At 36.0% G+C, this 26110-nt stretch overlaps 1 protein-coding gene across 4 annotated transcripts in view; it reads left to right on the plus strand.

Annotated features, from left to right (window-relative positions):
- Window positions 1–26110, plus strand: part of LOC120628446 (optomotor-blind protein-like) — a 158981-nt gene that overhangs the window by 30028 nt on the left and 102843 nt on the right. For all 4 annotated transcript variants that reach the window (XM_039896822.1, XM_039896823.1, XM_039896824.1 and 1 more), the window contains exons 2-3: window positions 16988–17101; window positions 20684–20837. In XM_039896822.1, the coding sequence (XP_039752756.1) occupies window positions 16988–17101; window positions 20684–20837 (268 nt within the window). The remainder of the gene's footprint in view (window positions 1–16987; window positions 17102–20683; window positions 20838–26110) is intronic.

A 26110-nucleotide genomic window follows, 5' to 3' on the forward strand; every position in this document is an offset into this window, starting at 1 on the left:
TTCCACGCGACATCGTACCGGAACGCTAAATCACTTAGGGGTACGTCTTTGTACGTCGTCCCAAGGTGCTGGAATGGCAGCCCCGTACTGGTAAGCGCAGCGTTGGTCGACCCCCAACGAGGTGGACAGACGACATTAAGCGCGTCGCAGGTAGCCGTTGGATCCAAGCGGCTCAGAATCGTGGAACTTGGAACTCCCTACAAAAGACCTATGTCCAGCAGTGGACGTCTATCGGTTGATGTGATGATGATGATGACGTCTTTGTCGGTAGGGTGGTCACTAGCCACGGCAGAGGCCTCCCACCCACCAGACCAGTCCAGAGAAAATTCAGAAATTATAAATTCCAAAATTTCCCCGGGGATCGAACCCGGGACCTGAATCCACGGCGCTCACCGCTGCACCAAGAAGGTCGTCAAAAACCACGTCGTGTTTCTTAAGTTTTTTTTTTTATAATATCTGTGCTAAGATGCAGAAAATTTAGATACTAAATTCAACCTGCATTCAACAAAGTCATGAGAGCTATGATACGTTAATATGGCGACTGATGATGTCATCAAATATCATGTTTATAAAGTTGACGTTTCCTACAATAATCTTAACAATCAGATAAAGACGCGATTATTAGGCAAGCAACTAACTGTACATCATTTAAGCAGGCAAACAATCGCTAAGGTACAATTTTAAACAGTAACTAACAGCAGAATCAGTTTAAAGTGCCACTTTAAAGTGTTCAAAGGCATCAGTATAACACATCACGGAACAAAATTGGCATGCAATGTTGCAATTGAGGTATTATGTGGCAATAAACATGGTAACAACTTGCATACGTGTTCAAATACACGACAATGCTAGTGTCAGACACTGTTAGTGGCGGTGGATGTGCTAGTTTGAAAAATTATACTTCGCTGTGCATGATGCACTTTTCCACACAATTTAAATATTTTATTACCTTTGATCTATTTACTCTAGATGTGTTTGTTGTCAGACGTCTAAAGTTGACCGTGCACAAGGACGTTATTAAAACAAATTACAGAGCTGCATGCACATTTCAAAATGGCGCTTTATAACCGCCATTTTGAATTTATTTTTAGTACTATAGCAATCAGTGTCACTCGAGATACAGTATTTCTGTCACTCACTCACCTACGTACTTACGGTACAACCAAATCAAATTAGGCGCGATAAAGAAGTTCACATCATTTTATTCTATTTCATTTATTTGGGTCAGAAAACCTAAAAATATTATAGTAACAATTGCACTTAAATCTAAACATAAAGTGTGGGTTAAAATTAGCTCACATAGCAAGTTAATGCAAAAATCTCTTAGTGCTAAAAAGAGAAAAAAAACAAAGGAATAGAAAAACTACTTAATTTATTTATATAAAAGAAAATACATTGCATCGATTAAGTAGTCTACAATAAACCGAATATTTCAATTAACTTGAAGATCTTTGTCAATAGTTTTTTTGTAGCTCTCTTCAGACAGAATGAAGATGTCAAAGTTTGAAAATCATGCATACTAACAGAGAGCTACGAGTATATTATGTCAAGATCGGCTTAGCGGTTCCGGTGTGAATAGGTAAAAAGGCTATGTTTTTAAATTTTGAGGCAACAGTCGCGCATTCATTCACAATATTAATATATATATAGTTCATTATTATTTCTACACATTAAATTTCGCATTTAGATTTCACCAATTGATATGTTTCTTGGAAAAGAATAATTACTACGATCGATAAACCTTAGGTAAGTATAAAAATTATCGCCTTTTAAATATCGTTTGATTGGCCGATCTCCTATTTCAACATACAACTGCACAACGTTTACCAAACGATGTTAAAATGTATGACTTCACATTGTTAACATATAAATCCTTATTTTGAAGACGCCCACTATTGTATCACCCCCCACAGCTTAACAGTCGATTCCCGCATTTTAAATCTATAATTTAAAAAAAATACACATTGTAACAAAGTACAAAACATAACCCATGTGGGGTTTTATTAAGGTCTAAGCTATTAACAATTCATAAAAACCTCCATCGATATCAATCCCATAAAGAAAATAAGTAAAATAAAAACTGGTTAGCCCACTCCATATATTTTTTTGTTATTTCGTTTTTGACACGAAATTTTATAATTGGCGTTGATATTTTGCGACTTAATGGATTTCTTCGCTGATTCGCTTCGTAATCAATTCGATTTAGGTTATTTTTTACTTTAAAATGGATACGTTACTTTAATGTTTAGGTACACTTTGTATTGTTTTTTCTTGATTTTATAAAGGAGATATGATTAAATAAATCTGCTCACGTTTATCTACCTACTGTGCCTCTCTTACTAGTTTGTACGCTAAAATAGTTTCCAGTAGGTGCATCCACACGCTATTTTGAAAACTAAATGTAAATAAAGAAATAGTTATATATGCTTTTAAATTATTTGAAACCTCATCAGTAACAAATGAGGTTTAAATTTTTTTTTTTAATTTAATTCATTAATCAATGGATAATCAAAATTATAAGTTATACTTAGTTATTTAAATATCACGGTACGCGACGCACCAGTGTACAATACGTACCAAGTCTTTGGAGTAGTCGACACTTATCTTTCCCGTTATCAAAGTGCGAATAAACTATATGAATGCTTTGTGAGTAAAAGAAAATAATAGTTTGAAATCTACCTATGTAATAAATGCGAAAGTTTGAATTGATGGATGGATGGATGGATGTTTGTTACTCTTTCACGAAAATCTACGGAACCAATTTGACTGAATTTTGGAATGGAGATACCCTGGATTAACACATAGGCTATTTTTATCCCGGGAAAATGTACGGTTCCCGCAGGATTCATGACGACCAAAAGACCGAGTAACAGCTGGTTAACAATAATAGTAACTTGCCTTATACAAAATTTTATCAAAATCTGTTTAGCCATAATAGTATTTAAAGAGTTTATATTTCTATATAAAGAAATATTACTGTAGGTTGGTTTATTAACGGGTTTCTTACAAAAAAAAGTTCTACAGTAAAATCGAATCGATTTATCAACATGGGCAGTTGGAACAGTATTTTTTATGAAATTCTTTTAATTACACTTATTAATTACTCGAGAGTGTTCGGTAGCGGAATTCGCTTATCTTTATAGGCGATCGAGGTACTATATTACCGGACGAAACCTGCGTGCGCCTAGATGTAGGAGTTCTAGATGTGGCAAATTTACTTTTGAAGCGCATACTTATTTAGCCACGTTACGCGATTTTTGGCAGGTTAAATACTTATGGTTTTGCATCACCGATGATTGCACCGAATAGGCTCTGGAATTACTGGACTTATTTTAACCATTTCTTTGCCAAAAGATAGCTAAACTATATTATTTCTTGGAGATCCTTAAGAAACTTACAATTATGTAACCCAGAGTAGAAAATTTTACCTATTAAATTCGCTGAGAAATCACAATAGCAGCTTTTGTGTTCTAAAATTTTATTACATCGCCGTTAGAAACAATAGGAGGTTACATTATTATCACAGTACCTACTAATTCTTATTTATTTACTTTTTGGTTTTATATAGCATATTTAGGTATTTATATAGCAGTAAGTATGAACTCTTTTTCCAATCGGACTTTAAAAAACAATAAAGGACTACGCAAAAATAAGTTCTTTTCATAAGATGCACCCAATTTTTTTCACAAAAATATTTTTTACAAACAAAAAAAGTCCGCAGAGCTACACCTAAATTGTTTGCCACACAAATAAACTGTTCCTACGGGATGCTTTAAATACAGAAATTAACAAGGACGAAGTCGCGGGCAACAGCTAGTAATACATTCTAATAAAGAGATAAATATTCTATCCTATCCCCTCGTAGGAAATGTCTCCTGCATATGCCTTAGCCTAGCTATGCTGTAAAAGCTTGGCATCCTGGGTGGCTAGGTTTCTGAAGCGAGCTTGGATGGTTATAGTAGCACTTCCGGTTCTTTACGTAAAATACAAGTAAGTACAAGTATTTCAAGAGAGAAACCAGCCCAGCAGAGAACAACTGTTTCGCAACTTAGACCGATGACTATTCCATTGGACTGATATCCGTGGTCCCCCACATATTGACATAGCACGTTTTTCCTCGCATTTGTCCTGGTATTTTAATTTAGTACAAAGGCTTTTATTTTTACATGTGTTACACTTTGGTATACATGTGAGTTAAAAAGTAGGTTCAATAAAACAATATTTATCAATTTATTCATTTTAGTAGTAGTCAGAGCTTTTTATGACAGAGTCCGTCCGGGGAAGTACTACATGCATGATTATTTAAATAGATAAATAATTAAATATACTACAACAATACATCGCCATCTAGCCACAAAGTAAGCATAGCTTCTGTTATGGGTACTAAGATGACTGATGAACAATAATAATATGAATAATATACATAAATACTTATTATAGGTATATAGATAAGCACCTAGACACTGAAAAACATTCATGTTCATCACACAAGGATTGTCCAGTTGTGGGAATCAAACCCACGGCCTTGGCTCAGAAAGCAGGGTCGCTGCTCACTGCGCCAATCGGCCGTCAAATATTATTTCTGCCGCCAAGCAGTATGCTCTGTTCAGGTCTAAATGCGAGGTTGCCGGTGTAAATACAGTCGCATGAGGCTGATGGACAGAGGTTGAGGTTGATGGACACAGGGCGGATTTGTAAGACAGTATAAACAATGTTTATGTGCTTTTTATTCTAAGCACGGTTAACAAAAAGCTTATTGACTGATTCACCTATCTTCTCCCACAGTTTTATCCACTCTCCCAGCATGGGCGCAATAATACGCACTAATATGAGTTTTGACAGATGGACAAGTAAATGTTATCCCTTGTCAGTGGATCAACAATATTGTTGTCAGGGGTAGCCGACCTAAATTCTCTTATGAATTTTCAACCTTACTTGAGCGAAATAGGTTTTCCAATAAAATCCGAATAAACAATGTTTATGTACTTTTTATGACTTTTATTCAGAAGCACGGTAGACAAAAACTTATTAACTGATTCACCTATCTTCTCCCACAGTTTAATCCACTCTCCCAGCATGGGCGCAATAATATGCACTAATACGAGTGTTGACAGATGGACAAGTAAATGTTATCCCTTGTCAGTGGATCAACAAAATTGTTGTCAGGGGTAGCCAACCTAAATTTTCTTATGAATTTTCTTACACTAAAACCTTACTTGAGCGAAACTAATGCAGCACCTTATTTTAAAACGGTGTAAACGCAAGTAAATAATACGTCGTGTACACATGCCCTTATCCGTATTTAATTCGGTAGAGCATGTGCTAACTGTTAAATAGTCAAAGGTGTTTCGTTTATGAAACATTTATGAAGTAACGGCCCATTAACTGTAATGTTATTAATTGTTGGAAGTGTTGCCAATTGTTGTTCTCTGTTTATTTGTATTTATGCGTATGTTTTATGTATGTGTTTTGGCGATTTCTCTGGCACAATAGGTAGTGCTGTGCTCTTATGAATGAAGGACCCGGATAACCCGGCAGGGGAGGCTTTAACCGTTGCTAGTTACGACGGTGACGTGCCGCCAAGTGATTTAACGTTCTGATACGAAGTTGCGTAGAAACTGATTAGTGGTGGGTTTTATACAACTTCCTTACCCCATAACATGTTAGCCCGTTATCCTTTAAGACGCCTATATCATCAGTTGAGATTGAGAAGATGAGATGAGATGATTGAGAAGGTTCTAACAATATTATGAATGCGAAAGTGTGTTTGTTAGTTTGTCCTTTTTACACGCAGCAACGGGAAAGAAGCTACGGAATAAAGTATTTATGGGCCTTGGAGGTCCCGGGTTCGATCTCCAGCATGCACTTCAAACTTTAGGGTCCCTACACTTCGTGTGTTTTTAACATCATCACACCCATTACTGGCCCACTACAGGACATGGGTCTCCTTCCACAGTGTCAAAGGGTTAAAGCCGTAGTCCACCACGCTAGCCCAGTGTAGATTGGTGGACTCCGCACGCCTATGAGAACATTGTAGAACTCCCGGTCATGCATATTTCCTCACGATGTTTTCCTTCACTGTCGAAGCAAGGGATATTTTAATCACAATGATGAATGTATCCCCATTAACAATATTAGAAATGCGAAATGTGTTTGTCCGTTTGTCCTCCTTTCACGCAGCAACTCTACGTTGCAGATGAGATGAATGGATGATGACGAATGGAGTTTATGGGCTGGAGAGTGACAAAACTTTTTATATTTTAACCATGAACAGTTTCTATGGATAAGATATAAAGTCCATTCGTATTTATGCCATCATTGGCCAATTTTTTTTATCCAGCTAAGGAAAAAGAGACTGTCTATAAGAGTGAAATCCGAAGTCATACATCAAATCGATAGTTTGATAGATATTGTATGAAGTGCAGGCGTAAGGTTGCAAAGGTTGCTATACTACACGTAGCAATGTCGACTGATTCTCGTGAAAGCCGAGTTGAGTCGTTGACGCCCAGTGAAACCATGCGGTTACGTCGACATTGTTTTGATCTCTGATTAACAACTATGTTTCGGTTTTGGTACCCACTTACAAAGGTTTTTACCAGGTACTGTCTCTCTAAGTAGCTCTGCGTAAAATAATATAACATACTCTATCCTCTGCACTACCTTCAAAACAAGGTTTATTTCTAATGTATATCTATATTATACTATACGTTGTGGATAGGTATATTCAGGGTTGATTTTCACATTAAAATCGGACTGAGAAATAAATTAATTAATTTTACAGATATCGGTTTATCATGTTTTCAAGTTGTCAAAAGTGTTTGGGTGTTTATCTGCATATTATAAGTATCATGTATATTATTCATTAACATATTCATCAGTCATCAAAATAAAAGCTACGCTTTCTTTGGGGCTAGGTGACAATTATATTGTCGAGGTAAATTTATTATTATTTAATAAAGTTTTGTTCATAATCTCAGTTTGTTTTAAAATAAACTATTGACTTAAAATACAATAATATTTAAGTACCATATAAGTCACTCTGCTTTAACCGGATGCTTAAAGTTGATTCTCCATTTAGTTAAGCTCGTCTTTGGTGCGGTGGCACTAAGCCATTCACGGGCGAAGCCGCAAGAATGCGTCAACGTGTGAGCAGATGCACCTCCCCACAAACCTCACCCCTTCCTTTTAAAGCGAATTTCGCGATGACCCCCCAATTACTGACAGTAATTGACACAGGGGATGCTACGCCTTTACGCAAACATAGTGTATTTGTCGTGGAATGTAGTTTTTGATACGTTTTTTTTCTAATATATGTTCGCACAGCAAAAGAAGCCCTGGGCGTGTAAGAATAGAGTCGGTTATTGTTATCACTAGCGTTTGCCGTTTTGTCTTTTTGGTTAGGGACGTGTGCGTTAATTAGGATAATGTTCTAGCGTTTACTAGGACAACATAGGCGACGCGTTTTTGCTTGCAATGCCTTTTTTTCGCACGCTCATTATTCTGCGGTAACTACGCACGTAGAATTTTCGTGGGGGTGTCTGATGGAGAACTTCATTACGTTTGGGGTGTCATTTGGAATTTTTCATTACGAAATTTTTTTGTGGTTCGTCTGAACTTTGGAAGATAGCTAACTCTTAAGTAATAGGCAATTTACTTATTCCTGTTTTCACTAAAGATGAGCAACGCGATGCCGAAATAAGTAACGCCTATTCTAAGAATATTCCTAGGCATGACTTTCACTTATAGTTATTACTTGCCTAAGAGTTGGTTGAACGATTTTTTTTTGAACACATCGCCTAAATAATTAGGCGTTCGATTAAGTCGATTCCTAGGATTAGCGAAAACAGGCACAAAGCCTTCCTTTCACTCAACAACGACCGATAAAGATCGTTGTTTTCTTGATTTATTAGGTCACCCACCTATCCCAGTTTTTTTCGCGCTAGTTAAGTCATGCGCCACACATTGCGTGTCAGTTAAGCGCTTCAACGAAATGGTTTCAAATCGCATCACTTACGTGATTCCTGTCTCTTGTTTACCTCATATCTAGTTAATGCACAATTATACACACTTTTTGTCTAATCTATTCCTAGTTATAGTAATGCTAAATAGTTTTTTTTTTTGTTGAAATGCGCTAATCTTCGGAACTAGCAATCGGATAGTAAAAATCTTATTGCAATAATTGCCCAATTCTTGAGGAAGTTTAAATGCTACTAAACGGTCCTTAGGAGACGAGGAAGGAGAAAAAAGTAAGAGTAGAATAATAGCGTAATAGTCAGGCGAGGGATGCGATACAGTGGGTCGTAGTGTACATGAAGATTTGTAATGTAAAAATTTACTTATAAGAAGTTGTACGCCGATAAAGTAACGGAATTTTTTTTGTTAAAAAAAAAAACTTACGTAGGCAAGTGGAGTCAAAAAAAAAGGTTGCAGATACCTTTTTCTACCTTGACTAAATAGCTTTATAGCTATAGGGTAGCTATAGAACAGGTTGTGGAGTATAGACGTGGTATAGACAATCAGTGAGAGCGCTAATACTGCATTCATTGCGAAGCATTGAGGCAGCAAGCCCTCTCTCTCGTGGATTTAATGACCGTTTTTATTTATAATTAGCCCTACATGGTGACGTCGATGTCAAACTGCATGCGTTATGCGTAAGTGCGTTTTTACCTCAATATTCACCACGGTTTCACTGTTCGCTCGCGCTAAGAAGGTCTTAAGCGCCTCGCAAAGCGACGTAGCTTTTGCGTTCCTGTGCTGAATAACCCGGGTTTTAAGGTCCCTCCTACCAGAATCTAAGGATAGAAATTTAAAATTCTTACGTATCCCATAACTTAATATTATAAATGTGAATGTTACTTGTTTGTTACGTTTCACGCTTTAACTATTTGACCGATAATCATGAAATTATTCGTACATGTTCTCAGTGATACTGGAAATAAACTGATGAGTGAGGAAGGTATCTAGCTTTCACCAAGAAAAACACTATTGTTCCTGAATAATGGCAAATGATAATCAGTGGCGTGCACTTCATACAAGCACAAAAGCACTGCCCAATAAAAAATAAAACTAAAATGGTCAATCCCATGAGGCGCAAAACACAGATATGCGTTCAAACTCATGGCAACTCCTTTTTTGGCTTGATTGCTTTGACCGTGAATTATTTACGAATTATGAAAAAATGTATAAGAATACAAAATAACTTAAAGTGCTATCAGGATTGATTGTTAAAATCTACTTTAACGCGAGCAAAGTCTCGGGCTAAAGTTAGTAAAACAATGAAGAAACCTGTGCTCTCGATAGATATGTCATACTTAGCATTATTGGTTTTCTTTTTGTCCGGTATTCATCTACTAATTTATTGAATTCTATTTTTCACACTATTTTATGTCGTGTATTTTTTTATTAAACAATAATAAAAATAGAACAGCCATTTTTATATGACGATTAAAATAGACAACTTTTAGAATCAATAAAGATGAATTTTATAAATTCAAGCAATTTACTCTACTTTGTATTGAATGGATGTACATAAAAAAAGGTTACAGATTATACACATGTATTAAACATTTTTTTCCGAATTGCTCAAGTTAATGGAGACAGAGAAGTTGGAAATCTTAAAAGTAACCAAGAAATTAATTTATAAAGATATTCTTTGTAAGTTATCATAAAAGCTGTAGTGTAAAAGCTGTAGTAGAGTACAGTTGCTAGTTAGCTGATTTAATTATGTAGCAAAAAACTGTTCATGTAAGGTAAACAGCATACCAGATCATTTAATTCAATTTCCATTAATTATAAAAAGTTCAACGTTGAATACAATAAGTCATAAATTAATAGAATTGTCGCGTTGTAACAGTTGATACATATGCATAAATTTTAAATTCATAAACTCCATAAATTTTAAATTCATATTTTTTTCCGTTACTAACATGTCAATAATTACTATCAATTGTAATTAATTTCTTCGAATTACTATATCTAGATCATAATGAAGATATTTATTTTAGACGCTGGTCTAGCAATTACACTCGATTCTTTACCATGTTTCCTAAGATAATTCTGGACCTGCCAATACATAGAAAGAAAGAAAGAAAATAAATCTTTATTTGGATATACACACACTTGAATTAAAATACAACTTAATAGTCTACACAACAATTATAGGAACGGTGTGATCCCAAAATGGTCTTCACTCATTTAAAACATAAGTTTAAAGTCAAAAGATATACGACTAACAGCGGGGCTACTCAACAATTAATAAATTTCTTAAAGGTAATAAAAGGTTGCTTGGAAGCAGTCCGCAATAAAATAGAAAAATGATTGTAGAATGTTAATTTTGCAACTGGGCAACTGCTGAGTTTCTTGCCAGCTTCTTCTTGGTAGAACTTGCTTTATAAACTGGTGGTAGAGTCACAACAAACTGTCTGAATTGACGTTTGTAAAATACAACTGCTGAGTTTCTTGCCAGCTTCTTCTCGGTACAACTTGCTTTGCAAACCGGTGGTAGAGTCACAAACTGTCTGAATTGACGTTTGAAAAATGCAACTGCTGAGTTTCTTGCCAGCTTCTTCTCGGTAGAACTTGCTTTACAAACCGGTGGTAGAGTCACAACAAACTGTCTGAATTGACGTTTGAAAAATGGTTATTAGGCTTATTTATCTACGAGTATTAGGCATATTTTAAATCTATGAATTTTTAATGTTTGTATTTTATTTCAACATATTATGGACTGCATGACTGGTTCTGCATAGTGTTCTCAAAAGTGTGGAGTCCACCAACCCGAACAGGGTCAGCGTGGTGGACTCTTTCTCATTGAGGGAGGACACCCATGCCCTGTAGTGGTCCGGAAATGGGTTGATATGATGATGATGATGAGGGCATGGAGCAGGTATACCTAACAAGAACTGGACTTTTTATGCCAGCCAAGTTTGTTGTGGGCTACTTCTTAGCTTAGCTTTGGAACCTTCGTAGTTATTTATATTTATTTTTAAGTTTTTTTAACCTTTGACTGCCTTCTCACCAGGTGGTAAGAGATGATGCAGTCAAAAATGGTAGCGGGCCTAGGGAGTATGTTAGTCATACCCCCAATAGGTTTCTACGGTACATCGCATCAGAACACTAAATCGTTTAGCGGCGTATCTTTGTTAACGAATGTAGGTAGTACCATCATCTCACTGCCATTTCAAAAAATACGTAATTAAACTTACAAATTAAAGGCGAACTTGATTAAAGTGCATTTGAGTTCAATGATGTTAGGGTTCTTCGTGCAGTATAAAAAAAACAAATAAGAATTTTAAAACCAGACTGCCTGTGTAGGTAGTCGGAGCCATACAGTCTTAACTTCAGGTGCTAGGATATCGAGACGAGCTCTCATCTTACAATGTAAGAGAGGTATTTAAAAATCATAGATTTTAATTTATTCAATGAATTTTACAGACGTTACCCCTTCAACCCCTATTATTATAATTTGTAGGTATAAAATAGCCTATTCAAAACCCGCCAATCTTTAAAGCATGGCTCAAGATCTCTCCCGCCACCTAACAAGTGTCCTACGCCATACTTAGGCAACCCATTGTGTGATGCTTACTCAGCCTTTTGAGACCAAGAGCAAAAATAAACTCTAAAGCCTCGTTGTAAAGTTGAAATTCGCTGAAATACTGAGTATTAGGACCTAGGTCAACAAATGTGGATATTATTCCGGTTTTTCTGGTTAATATCTGAATGCGTAAGTATTTAATTGTTACTTCGTGGTATTTGTGTTTTTGCTAATGTCTATGCATAGAAATGTAGATGTTCAAACGGTTGTGAAAAATATTGACCTTTTTGCTCTGTGGACGGGTTTGCGCTTCACCACTATTCAACTTATGGTGTCTACCTTATATCTTTAAACGAGCGATTCTTTTATATATATATTTGTATACAGTGGGTTTCGGGGGAGATAAATCGATCTAGCTAGGATTCATTTATATTGGAATCTCGGGCAAAAACTCCAAAAAATATCTTTTTTGAGAGATTCTGATGCGTGCGATGCGTGAACGGTAAACGTTACGCCAAACGACGGCAGTATGTAGTAAGTATATCGGAATTGTTGTTTCTTTAAAGTAGTACTATAAAACAGTCCGCCACAACATATGAATATTTTTTTAAGTCGGCGTATTCGCGGACGAAGTGCATCATAATATGGAGAAAATATAATAGGTTCAATGAACAATAAGTATAATTTACTATAATTAATATATAATTTACTATAATTAATAATATTTACTATAATAATATTATACAATATTGGACTCCGCAGACATCACCTACCGGGTCCAATTATGTATTCAAACCATCTAGGAAACCATTGAAAAATACACACAAAATAACATCAAAAACGGTTCAGCTGGAAGAGTTAGGTGACAAACACCGAAATAATACTCAGGCTTTAGAGATACCTACATTGTGTACTATCTCTGAGACTTATCTGTGAAACCGAAAACCTAATAGTTTTTGAGTAAACCGCTGCCATAGTTTTTACTGAAAGAAATCAGATACAGCCCTAACATCGCATGCAAAATCGTACGCATCACGTAGTTTAGGTGTTATGCGCGTTTCGGTGTTTTATATTCAATAGGGTTGTCATAAGTAAACACTTTGAATGTTATGAATTCATTTGTATGGAAAAATGAATTTGCTTTTTTCGATTTAATATTTTAACGGGAGGATTTCTTATAAAATATACTGCATCCTTAAAATTTCTTTCGTAATTCGGTTACACGTTGTAATTATTATTATTCTTTTAGTAGATATATCACCGTTTAAACCTTCCCTTCCCTAGACTTCCACGAATATATGCGCACGCCGTAATGAATTATGAACTACTAGTTTAGTCGTGCAAAGGTGGTTTTATCGCTATAGCGATATCTCTCAGGCAGGCAACCTTTGGTGAAAGTTATTCCAACAAGGCAACAATCAAATTGAGGCCCCAAATCAAAATATTGCTAAATGGTTACTACATCGATATACAAGTATAATAGGTACTTATTTTTAAAACAATAATATCTCTATCCCTACTAATATTATAAATGTGAATGTAAGTTTGTTTGTTACGCTTTCACGCGAAAACTACTGGACCTATCTTTATGAAACTTATTACACATATTCTTGGAGGTATTAGAAATAATATAGTATACTTTTTAAAAAAATTACGTAAGATAAAAAAATGTTTGTGATAAATCTAAAAATCTCATATATGATGAGATTACTATACTATATGTAGTAGTACGCTACCTCCCAAAATTACGCGGGCGAAGCCGCAGGGCACATCTGGTATATAATATTATTGGTTTAAGTTAGGCTATGCAATGTTGTGGGTAATGCATGCTATGCTATGCTACACGTCCCTATATGAGTCTACCTACTGTCTGAGGGGGGGTCAAGCTGTCCTGATGCCCTCCTCCTTAGCGTAGTAGCCCTGGCAATCAGTTGGGGTTGTTGGTAGACGTCTGGGAAGTATACAACGGGTTCCCCGGACGTCCAATAAAGCCAACGAGAGGGACATGCCGTGGTGGTTTTTATTTCGGGTAAACGAGTCCCACATAACCTCTGTCCTGCCCAAAAGAACAGAGGTAGCCATAAAGCTTTTCCACCGAGACAAAAAAAAAAAAAAGGCTTTGCAATGTTGTAGTTCGGCACATATATAACGCATTCGAAAAGGCCTGTTGCTCCAGGCAGCCTTTTATCATTATCATCATCATTACGAACCATTAGGTACCGGCTCTCTAAAGGTCACGGGTCCTCTCTTACTGGCCAAGAGCGGATTGGTAGACTTCGCAAGCCTTTGAGAACTCCTAGACGTGAGGTTTTTCTCACGATTATTTCCTTCACCGTGATAGAAGAAGAAGAAGAAAAAGTCTTTATTGCACATACAAATATAAAACCAGGTTAACAAAATATAAAATAAAAACGATAATATACATATGCACAGAGGCGGTCTTATCGCTTGAAGCGATCTCCTCCAGACAACCTGGTTGAAGAAACATATTAGAGAAAACGGGATAGTGCAATACTTAAATCGTGCTAAGTATAAACATTATACAACTAATATTACATATATATAGTAAAAACAATATATCAATATATAAACTTAAATACATATTACTTAAAATACATAGATATTTTGCTACATACTAGACAGGAAATAGACTTTTAACCGCGATTTAAAGATATTTTAGTTACAAAATAAAAAAAAACCGCACATAACTCTGAGAAGTTAGAGGTGCGTACCGGTTTGAACTCGGTCCCCCCGAAACGCAGGCCGTAAGCACTAAGCTATCGGCGCAAAAATTTTGTATCTCATTTTTTTAATAAATACAACAGTATCGTTGTAACAGTTACGGTAGACACTAAATGATTAATTTTTATGAAGAAACAAGGCATCTATTGAGATATAGTTTTAAAGATGTCGTATTACAAAGAAAGAAATGATTGTTTTGCTTAAGATAGCGTGCACCGATAAATAATTTTAGATTTGAAAGCAAAACTTTTCGTAATATCCGTGTTAAGTACAAAGATCGATTGTTCATCTGGGACACGTACCCACTTAATCGTTTTATTTATTTGAGATAATTCCGTGAATGGGGTCAACGTTTTGCGTAATCTTGCCTTTCGCATACAAGTAACATAAAACTTGAAATTTTTTTTTCGTTCCAATATACATCAGATTTTTTTTTATTTATCGTCATTAAAAACCTATTTTAATCATCAGCATAATAACGTCATACTGCCAGGGACAGGCTCCAGGAGATTTTTTTTAGAACATAGACCCCACCAAGCCGCCCCGCCAATTTGGTGGACTGTATATGTATACCGTAGATACTATTCTTAAACTGTTTAGAAAGTAAGCAGGTACATATTATATCGAAGTATAAACAAAGGAGGTTTCAATGTTATTTAATATCAGTCTCTAAGCTTAGCTTTAAGCGGTGATTTTAACGCCATAAGTTTACAGCATCCATTTATTATTTGGTACAATATATGTGAAAGTATTTTTGTGAACCCATAATGGATATGATATTCTGTAGGAGTAAGTAATTAAATCGTCAGTTCTAAGTAACTTTCTTTTAAATTACTGCGTAATGCAAATGAACGATTTTACACTGATCCTTTTTTTACATGTAAACCTTTAAATGCAACCACTATTTACTTTCCTTTGAATATAATTTTTTAATAATACCACATTTCAACGTCATAGGGAAACGCGCACAAATGATCGCCAACCACCATAAAATGATCCCCAGTCGACATTGCGGTGTCATGGAATCAGATATCTTGCAAAACTTGACACTTGCCGGCCAGTGTTAAGACCCTTCGGCTGCATACAAATACAAGTTATTTTTATTGGGTTTTTAATGTGGTGTGGGTCGTTATAAAGTGGCTGTTAACGATTAATGTATTAGATTACTATACGAAGCCACTGTGTGGTTTCAGGGTGTTTTTAGCTCCATATTACGTAATGATGTTGTCAAAGTGACCTACACAGGCTATAGTTACCTACTGAACATATTTTACAGCTGTTGTGGTCACACACTTGATGTTGCACACTGTATCCAAAACAAGAGTTGAGTTCCAGAAAAATAATTAATAGGTACCTATATAGTACAACAACTCTCTAAAGCGGTGATAGCCCTTAGTAGGACTTCAAATTCACTTTTGGGGGGGAGTTCGAAATACTAGGTTATGTGTGTTTTGACCAGCTAAATATCACTTGCTTTATTTAAAGGGTGAAGGAAAACATCGTATGTAAACCTGCATGCCTGAGATTTCTCCAAAATGTTCTCAAGGGTGTGTGAAGTATACCAAATCGCACTTGGCTCGTGGTGGATTTCTCATTATGTAAGGAGACCTGCGCCCTAAAAGTGAGCCTTTGAAATTCTTAAAACGCACATAACTTCGACAATAACTGATAAAGTAGCTTATATTAAACCCTTATGTTTTCCACTGCTGATAGTTTAAACTGAAATAAAAATACACAAAACATCAGAAGGACATCCCAAACATGCCTCAAACATAAGTCACGACGCGGATGAGCCTGGTTTTGAGCCCAGTTAAATGTGATAGCACTTGTTATTCCGAGCGTATCACCACACGGTACGACATCAATCAGCCTGACTTGGATCAGCCGTGGTCGTCACGTAAAGACGATAAATCTGAACCTAATGAGCGGTAAACTACCTTCACACTGAGTAGTACCATAAGATTACGAACTCAAATCCGTAGAAATCTAAATAACTAGCCAGCAGGTTATATGCCAATAAACTTCTACAAATAGTTTAAAGTTTTGACGCTGTGGAAAAACCTAACTTAACAATGACTAAGAATTATAAACCAGCTAAGAACCATCAGCAAGATCCACGTTCAAAACAATAAATGGACGACTTCCTTTATAAAACTGAATTGAAATATTCAGGTAAAACTTCAAGTCAGTTGATATTCCAGTTGATAACGTTTAAAATAGAAATAATGCGACATAAACTCATATTAAAACTTTTATACTTTTTCCAAAAACTGAGAGAACAACAAAAGAAACACACGAAGTAACGTGCACCTCTAAAATTTTGTGGTTTCACTGTCTCCATGAAGCCGCAACAAAATATTTTAATGCTTACCTACCTCCTTTTAGCATTTTGACTATACTGCAGTTTTGTTGAAACTTTGGTAGGCACCTGAGTAATGATATGGATCGTGTTATGAAGCAAGATGTAAACAAATAAATGTTATTTGTAAGAAACCAGCGGTAACGAGACGGCGTTTTTTTACTTTACTTATAATATTAAGGTTTTAGTATTAAATGATGCCTACATAATTGACAACGATAAGATCGTAAGTCTTACGGCTCAACGAAAATTCTGAAATTTATGTTCATGGTAGCTTGATGCAGCAGCATATGGTTATAAGATTTCGACGATCAATAAAGCAGTTAAGATTAAGGGATAATTCCGCTTTACAGACAAATGTTCCCACAAATGAAGTTCCGCGTGTCCGGACTGGACGCGAAAGCAAAATACATCCTCTTGCTGGACATCGTCGCTGCCGACGACTACCGATATAAGTTTCATAACAGGTAGAACACTGCAAGGAACCATCATCATACGCATCACTTAATCCCTCTCTCGCCTTCTTTGTAACGACTAAGAGCTTGGTGTTCATCACATTAAACTGCTAGTCCATTAACAATGCCAGAAACTAATAGAACCTACTGCAAATCTTCAACAGCAATTTCTATTAGAACCTGGCACTATACATAACACCGACTGACCGTCGATTGGAGATGATGCCACCGGATCGAGTACCGTTACACGCTTCTTCATTAAGCTTGTGATTCTGCCCACACATTGCACTAGTTCCCACCAGTTTAATTTCGATACGCTCTTAATTGTCTGTAAACAATCCGTAACTACGCTCAATTTAAGGGCAACGACATTAAGGAAAGCATCGCCTGGAATCACCCGACGATTAAGGATTCAACGCGCATCCAATGGGTAATATCATTAAAATATCTTTGTTTCAAACGCCGCAGCGGTTACGTAAAAAGTGGACCGAGCAACATCGGAGGTGAGAATCTGGGGCGAGTTGGTTTACTGAGTCAACTCAAAGCAGTTACTGATATAAGAAAAGTTGTAGCAGCAAATTCAATTCTTCCGGGTCCGCATGCAACAGCAACTGAGCTCCGGAATCGCGTCCGAAATCAAAAATCATCTTATTTGATCGTGTACATTGTTTAATTCCCGATGACATGACGCGATAAGTCCGCCTCTCTGCTCAATCGGTCCAAGTCTCGGCGGCCGGTTGGACCTGAGTATCAAAACCGCCGACCCGCATGTTTGGCAACATCGAGATGCGACCGATAAACTTCGATTTAATATCCGTTAATTAATACGATCCGAGCATTCCGATCGAAAATTCGTGTGTGACTCAGCCGTAAACCGATACCGTCGCCGACAAAGGGACCGGCCGTCTAGCGCCGTTAATATGATAATTAATTATTACAAATCACTGACATGTAAATTGTTCGCGAGATAGTTACTTGATTGAAAGTTTCCAAAGACAGACGGCGACAACTGTAGATTCTCTCATACCATCGGCCTGTAAATTTTGTCGTAAGCACACATACGGTCACGTGCGCCGGTCAGGTTTCGCGACAACCTAAAACCGCACAATGGTCGCCCACCTTGCCGTTTTTGGTTTGTTTTGGCAGATACAATTTTTAGCAGTCTCAAATACTTCGTAACACCTTACTGAAGCCGACGCGTCGCTCGCTAATTAGTCCACAAATAAAAAAACAAACAAAAAAAAAGTTTAATTCTAAACAAATTGTCCGTTTACTTCGTAAGTAGTTATTTGAAAGTTTAATAAACTACTGAGAAGTTGAGAACCAATTTATGTAAATACTTCTAATGAGTGCGGTACGAGATCACAAGCTAAAACAGTAGTGTGTTGAGATCAAACGGGCACAAAAAGTGAAACTAGTCTAGCGGCATGTCTCACAATCGACGCGATGTCAAATCGTTGTCGCAAAGAACAACTCCCATGTTTTTCTCTCGTATTGCTTGCAGACGTATGTTTCCTGCCTACAAAGTTCGCGTTTCTGGTCTTGATAAAAAAGCAAAATACATTTTGCTAATGGACATCGTAGCTGCCGACGATTGCAGATACAAATTCCACAACAGGTATAAATAAAGAGGAGATGAAGGAATTAAATTAAAATAAGTTTATTGTGGCGAATATGACCGGTAACACTCTGACCGAACGGATCCATCTTATTTTAATGTAATTCGTAAAAGAACGATGAGGCAAGAAGCATGCGTAATAGATGTGAACGATAGGGATCTGCGCGGCGTAATAAACTTTTTCTAGATAATTCGTACGGCACCTGTCGGTTTTTCTTGATATCTTCGTTTTTCTGTTAAACGAGCCGGATATTTCGCTGCCTGTACAATGCCGTATTTGAACACAATCTGGTCTAATTTCAAATCTCATCACGTATCGTTAGTCCGTTTTCGAATTGTAACCTTCGATTCGTTGGCGCGGATTTATCTTCTTAAATATTCCGCTGTACGCAGACCTCTTTTATTCACATAGCTTATAACGTATTGTAGATAACTTATGTTTTCATTATCAGGTGTAAGGATGCATGCGAGTCATTGTATTTATATACACTTATTGTCACTCCTTGAGCCTAATCACTATCAAGCTTTAATTTTAAGTGCATGCAGCTAAGCATTTAAGTTCTCGAGACTACAATCAAATAAGTATTTCTAAGCCTTACCAGTTGCCATGCTTTTTATTCGTGTAAAAAAGTTACTTTGTTTATAACGTCATAACTCTCATAATTTATGCGGCCACCTGTCTTGAGACCGTGTGTTCTTTTTAATTAAAATTATTTTTACTTTCATTAGTAGATGCTTAATTAGTTTTTAGCTATCGGTGTGATTTATTGAACTTGATTATAATTATGTGCTATTTTAAAATTTCATGCGCACATAATAAAATTGTGTTTTTTTTTTCGCCAGGCAGTTAACGGTGGCCATTTTGGTACATGATTTGTATGTCATAGGGCATTCCATGAGTATACCCTTTGGAATGTAACAATTTATTAAAGATTTGGAAATTAAACGGAACTTAGTGTTATGTTTATTTGAGTCCATATTGTAATATACAAAATTAAAATTTTTAGTTCAAACATAGGTAACAATTATTAATACTAAATTACTTACTTACCTTTACTTTTAATTACTTACTTGCCCAGTGAAGTTAACGTCTGGCGACAAAAATTGACGCACAAAATTGATCTGTATTTTTATTAACACTAGTGCATGCTAATGCTCAGTTAATGATTTAAAAATGTTTACCGCCATAACTAAAGCCTGCCATGTCACTCGAGGCAGGTGGTGTAGGTTTGCGACTCGTTGTCATAATATACCATCCGCAATATCAAATCTTCGTATAACAACATCTCGATGAATGAGTTATTTGACGTATGCGTACAGTTGCGTACATTGATTGACAGTGTTCTTGCAACAAGCATTAGTGGTTTATATGTAAATAATATTGTGGTCTCAAGTGATTGACAATAACGCTAGATACCGCTCCACGCGTCTATGTCTCTTATATTGCCTACTATTTATTTCATACTCGTAGATATTGAGTAAATACGCTTTTGTTGGAAAACGGATTACTTACGCGCTACAGTTAGAGAGTATGTAAAAAGCATATTATTATAGTAAGAAAATTCATTCTTGAACAGTTTGCATTCATCTATTATTTTTTTAATTTGTTTTAATGATTTTGATTAGTTTTTATAACCGGTTTTTATAATCTGGCGGCCTGGCGTAGTATCTAGCTTTTACAGTACACATGATGTTTTATTTTATATATGTTATAATGATTCTCTATTTCTAATTTCGTTTCAATTTGTTTGTTTTTCAAATAAACTACGTATACTTTAAGAAGCAAATGCAGCATTCAGTATAACGCATAAAGGCAAAAACCGAACTAAATCAGTTGTCCATTATCGCAAGACCTTTTTTAAACACGCATGTGATCTGTAGATTGGAAGCCTTAGTTTGACTGCCGTCGCTTATCATATGGCAAATGTGTTGAAGTCTCTGTAGGAGGAATTCACCTTTATCTTTTGTTTCCGGAGTCGGTGGATGGTAGCCGGCAAGGCTGACCCGGAGATGCCCAAGAGGATGTACATCCACCCCGACTCGCCTTCAACGGGCGAGCAGTGGATGCAGAAGGTCGTCTCCTTCCACAAGCTGAAATTGACCAACAACATCAGCGACAAACACGGATTCGTGAGTACCTGCTTCTTTAGACTGCTTGGGATCAGTGGATTTTGTTACACCTATAACGCTACCCACTTTATTAAAAATTTCATGAAACAATTGTTTTTACTTGGCTAATTATGGTAGAGAACCGTTTAAGTATACTGTTATTTATGACGAATTTATAATAAGATTTGATGGAGTTATTGGCTAACTTATTTTAAACGCTTGACTCGTGTTAAGGAAAGTCTTGATGATGTCTAGGTAGCGACGCGCTTGTCTAGAAGATCACCCTTGCCTGTATCCGGGATGTCGCACCTATGGATTTATTTTTATAGTGGTGTACTTCAAGGTGCTACCTATGCTCCGATTAAGTTCTACCTCAATCAGAACACATTATTATAAATTCAATAATAGAAAAATCCACTGATTTCAAGTAGCTGTATGCTGTTGTATAATTGACGTCATTGTTTTGCTTACTTGTTACAAAATATCAAACATTATTTATTCCTATATATTATGCTGCATTGTTAACAAAAGCGGTAAATGATCACCCATGTCAATAGCACAATCGGTTAAGCCCACTTCAAACCATTGTAACCCCAAAAAGTAGCGTTTCTCTTTTTTGTTGTGGAGCAAAAAGTTTTTAATGCGAGTGATATTATAATTAAAAAGGTTGGGCCGAATCTGTCGTCGGTCGACGGGGTACCATTGTGTCGGTCACGGATATTACGGTATTTACTTTTAGCCATACTTTTTGTACTTTTCAATAGATTATTATTGTTATGACGTTTAAGTACTACGGTTGCTGTTTTATTATAAATCTAATATATTGATACCATTGAATATAAAGCAAAAAAATTTCAATGTTTTCCTAACCAATTTATATGTAATATTTTTGGCTAAAAAATATTTATTCCATCTATGTGATAATTTTTTTTTTTACCGAATTTGCCTTGAGAATCACTGGTGGAGTAAGTGGTTTACTACAAACAGACAAACCGGTACAAAAAGTTCTTACAAAGAAGGCCTACTTTCACATAGTATTTTATCATCACTCACCTATCTAATATAACTAGTAGGTATAAAGCATCATAAAGTTCTTCACAACATCATATAAAATCCATAAATCGTGTATTTCTTACTATAAGCATTAATAATTAAATGTTGTAATATCACGGAACCGGTTAAAAGGAACGTGTTTCCGTTAATTAATGTAGTTAATTATAGGTTTTTTTTGTTAAATATTTATCATAAATAAACAGAACTTTAAGCTATAAAGCAGACGGCAGACATTGAAGTTGGGAAAGTTATTTAATCTGAACTGGCGGCAGAGTCACTACAAACAGACAGATTTTTTGACGACCTCCCTGGCGCAACGGTGAGCGCTATGAATTTAAGTGGGAGGTCCGGGTTCGATTCCCGGCAGGGTCGTTAGGGAATTTATAATTTCTGATTTTTCTCTGATCTGGCCGTGACTAATTACCGCCCTACAAACAAAGACTAGGCGATTTGGTGTTCCGGTGCGATGTCGCCTAGAAGCCATTTAGGGGTTTCACTACCATACTCACTAACAGGTTAGCCCGCTACCATATTAGACTGTATCATCATTTACCACCAGTGAGATTTCAGTCAAGGGCTAACTTGTAGTTGAATAAAAAAAAAACTTGCTTTTTCTTAAAAAAAGTGCTTATATTAGGCCTACTTGAAATAATTGACTTTGAATTTACAATTTGAGTTATATACTCAGCTGAGAGTAGGAGGCGATGCAGTCTTAAATGTCTACATGCGTCATACTTTGTCGTTCCACAGTTGAATGCAGCTGGCATGTAGTCTGTTTGCAGTTTGAATGCAGTTTGTATGCCAACCAAACATCTGCTTCAAAACTGCAAAGCGAATTCGCAGTCTTCTAAAAGCCGGTGTGCAGTTCTAATGATTGCACAATGACTGAGGCAGTTGAATAAACTGTAATAGAACTAAATTGCTACAGATCTTTCGCTCTAACAATATGTATTAACGAGCCGTTTGCGAGAATCAAAGTTCTATGAAATTAGTGGAAAATTGATCTTATCTTCCATGATTTTAACGCTCAAATTAACCCACACTTTTTATGCGTTCTCGGCATGACATTTGTTTAGTAGTACATAAAGTTTTCAACTTTAAAACGATTGATATTAGTTTAATTTAACTTTAACGCACATACACATCTGTAATTAAGACGTAATGCATTAGAGCCCAGGAAGTCGCAGGGAACCGGAAACCAAATATGTCGACTATTTAGCACTTAAATAATGACACATGAATCTTTCGACTCACTATCGACTTATCTATGTATTTGATTACAAACAAATAAGACGATAAATGTATAAACACTCGATTTTAAGACACCCATACAAACAATTACACTAAATAGGACTACAAAAAATTTAGGTATTGATATTGATTTATTATTAGTTTCATATTCTATAAATATTACTTACCGGCAAAAAGTCTTCCGTGTGCTTTACACCTAATGGAAACATGACTTCTGGTGCTGCTACTACACCTGCCTCAATCAAGAATCAAATTGACTATCATAAACGATCGCATTTGTTTTGCCACTATTTACGAATTCTGTTACGACTATATATAATTCTATGTATTTTTTTAAAACTAGTAGTTTTCGAAATGGAATTTGAAATTAAAAAAAAAGAATATAGAACCAGTTGTACAGTTTGTTTGTACATAAGTATTTTAATGTTGGAGGCTACAGCGTTTTGATATGCAAAAGCGTTTGATATGCGACTCCAAAGTTCTGGTACGTACTGCACGCTAGTAAACTAGCCGTTTTCGAGCATCAAAGTTCTATAAAATTACAAGTGTCAAATTGATCTTTCGACAATCGAAGTTTTATAAAATCCGTGTCAATTGGATCTTATCTATAATGATTATAACGCTTAAATTAACCCACACTTCTACTACGTTCTTTGCATGACGTTTGTTAAGTAATTTTCAACTCTAAAACGATTGCCATTAGCTCAATTTCACTTTGGCGTTATTTTCTTTCAACACTAAATTGTTTTAAAATCAGACCTGTATCTGATAGATACAACATCAGTGGGATTATTAGAACCCTCTTCAAGGAACAATAAAGACATAAGTTCTCGTATTAATTCCTGTACGTACTGGCTTAAACTATGGCTCAACCAGTGGCTTAACCAATTATTACGCCCGCAAGTCACAAGGCGCGTAATTTTAACCCCAATCCCACTTATAAAACGTCCGGTAAGTGCAATCTGTGCAAATCAAGTTACCCCCAGGTATTTGAAAAATTATTCAGCTATAAGGGTGTGTTTCTAATGAAGTGGACAAAACGAAATTTAAAAATTTATCTGTTTTGTAACCATTTAATTGTGTACAAAAAAATCTAGGTTTTCATTTGTATTTCTTGGAGATGAAAAGTGTTATGTATTAATAGTTATTCTAAGACCTAAGTTGTACCGAATTTCATCAATATTTTATGGTAATAATAGATCGGCGCTTAAGATCCATCGCTAGGAACCGTGTATTTATCGGGAAAAGATAACATAATACGTATTTTTATGACGTAGCGTGCAATTTTATATTATGTAGTGGTTTTGTGACTTACTACTTTAACTTTTTCTACTTTTTGCTCCGAACTTTTATTTTCTGGTAATCTGTATTTTCCCATTCCTTTATAATCGTAAAATAAATCATATATTAGTACCTACTCTCTAATCTACGCGATGTTTTGTCACGTTTTGCCTGCTTGACCATTCTGGCGTTTATTAATAAAGGGAGTTGAGCCTTTAGTACAGAAGCAACATAGTTATTTATTTATTGGCAATACTTTATCGTTACCGTAACCAAGACGAATGAGACTTTAAACGGAAACACCGGGACAGACAAGCGACTTATTTTAGATTAGAGCCTTAGTACTAGATTTCCTCGCTTGAAATCGAGGACACGTTTTCACACTTATGTTTGAAAAAGATCTTATTTAAATTGAGTTAAAGCTCGAATTAGCATGCAAATCTTTAGCAAGGGTTTTTGACAGACCGTATGTCAAAACAAAAATCAAAAGTGCAGCATTTGCGACTCTAAAACTAGTGATATAAGTTATATTTTTACTGTGACGATACAGTGTCTTATTCTCGAAAACGGCTCCTCGATTGCGCATTGCAATCTCTCAACTCGAGGCTTGCACATTTGCTCGATATACATTAATAAAAAATCCCCTTTCTCCATTCGACTAATTTCTTCAGATACATAGTAAATAACACTTAATATTGGTGGTAAATCTTCCGAATGATTTTTTCCTAAAATTACCGCAATCTCTTCTGTCGTCTCCGTTCTAAACGCACCCTTGCCATCGCACCGCACTTGGGCAGAACGGCGCGAATCCAAGCCTCACTGGCCTTGCTTAATCTGTTCGAGTGTAATGTAACCTCTAAATCGATACGGGCATCGAGGGAGCGCTAGGCTGAAGACTATTCAGCCGTGCGTGCGGGTTTTTAATCTGTGGAAACGGTTTTTTCTTTTTTTTTTCTAATTAAATTTACGACTGAAAATTATATTCTACTACCTTAGATCGCGATTTCGCTGGCCTCAATGTAAATTTTGGAAATCGATTCCGGTTGTCGTTTTCTATAATTTATTTTTCTATCCCTCGGGAACAATGAGATGGTATATTTTCTCTGAACAGGTACTCGGTGCTTTTCTGTGTCGCAGAAAATGTGTTTGCGAAATTTCATGATGATCGGTGTATTAAAGACGTGAAAACGTAACAAACAAACTTTTTGAAGGTACAAATCTGATGGCATGAAAAAGTTAAGGTTTAGGCTATTATCTATTTCTTATTAAATATATTGCAACTAAACTTGATAACTTCAGCTCCAAAAAACTTTTTCATGCAAAAACATGCGTAATTTTTAAATATCGTAATTATCTCACAAGTAAGATTTACCTATAACTTACGGTTATACACGGTTATAAACCGAATAGCTAAAAAAAAACAAAGGAAAACCACGTTCTATTTATAAACTTAAATAAGTACTGACTTCAATGTCTAGGTACGGTGAGCAAATCCAGACCTGTCTACCTGGTAATTAGATTATGACCTAGTTTGTTGCATCATTTATCTATGATCTCCGGCCAGACGGTGCATAAGCTACTTTATATAATTGGATCAACTTTAAATGGTAGACATAGTGTTGCCAGGTGCGCCCATTTAGTTATTGTCTGGCACCTATATGTTTTTATTGCTGTTGACCGTTCATCGTAGTTCTATGGTTTTATTTGCC

Source organism: Pararge aegeria, chromosome 12 (assembly GCF_905163445.1).
Source record: "Pararge aegeria chromosome 12, ilParAegt1.1, whole genome shotgun sequence".
NCBI classification, from domain to species: domain Eukaryota; kingdom Metazoa; phylum Arthropoda; class Insecta; order Lepidoptera; family Nymphalidae; genus Pararge; species Pararge aegeria.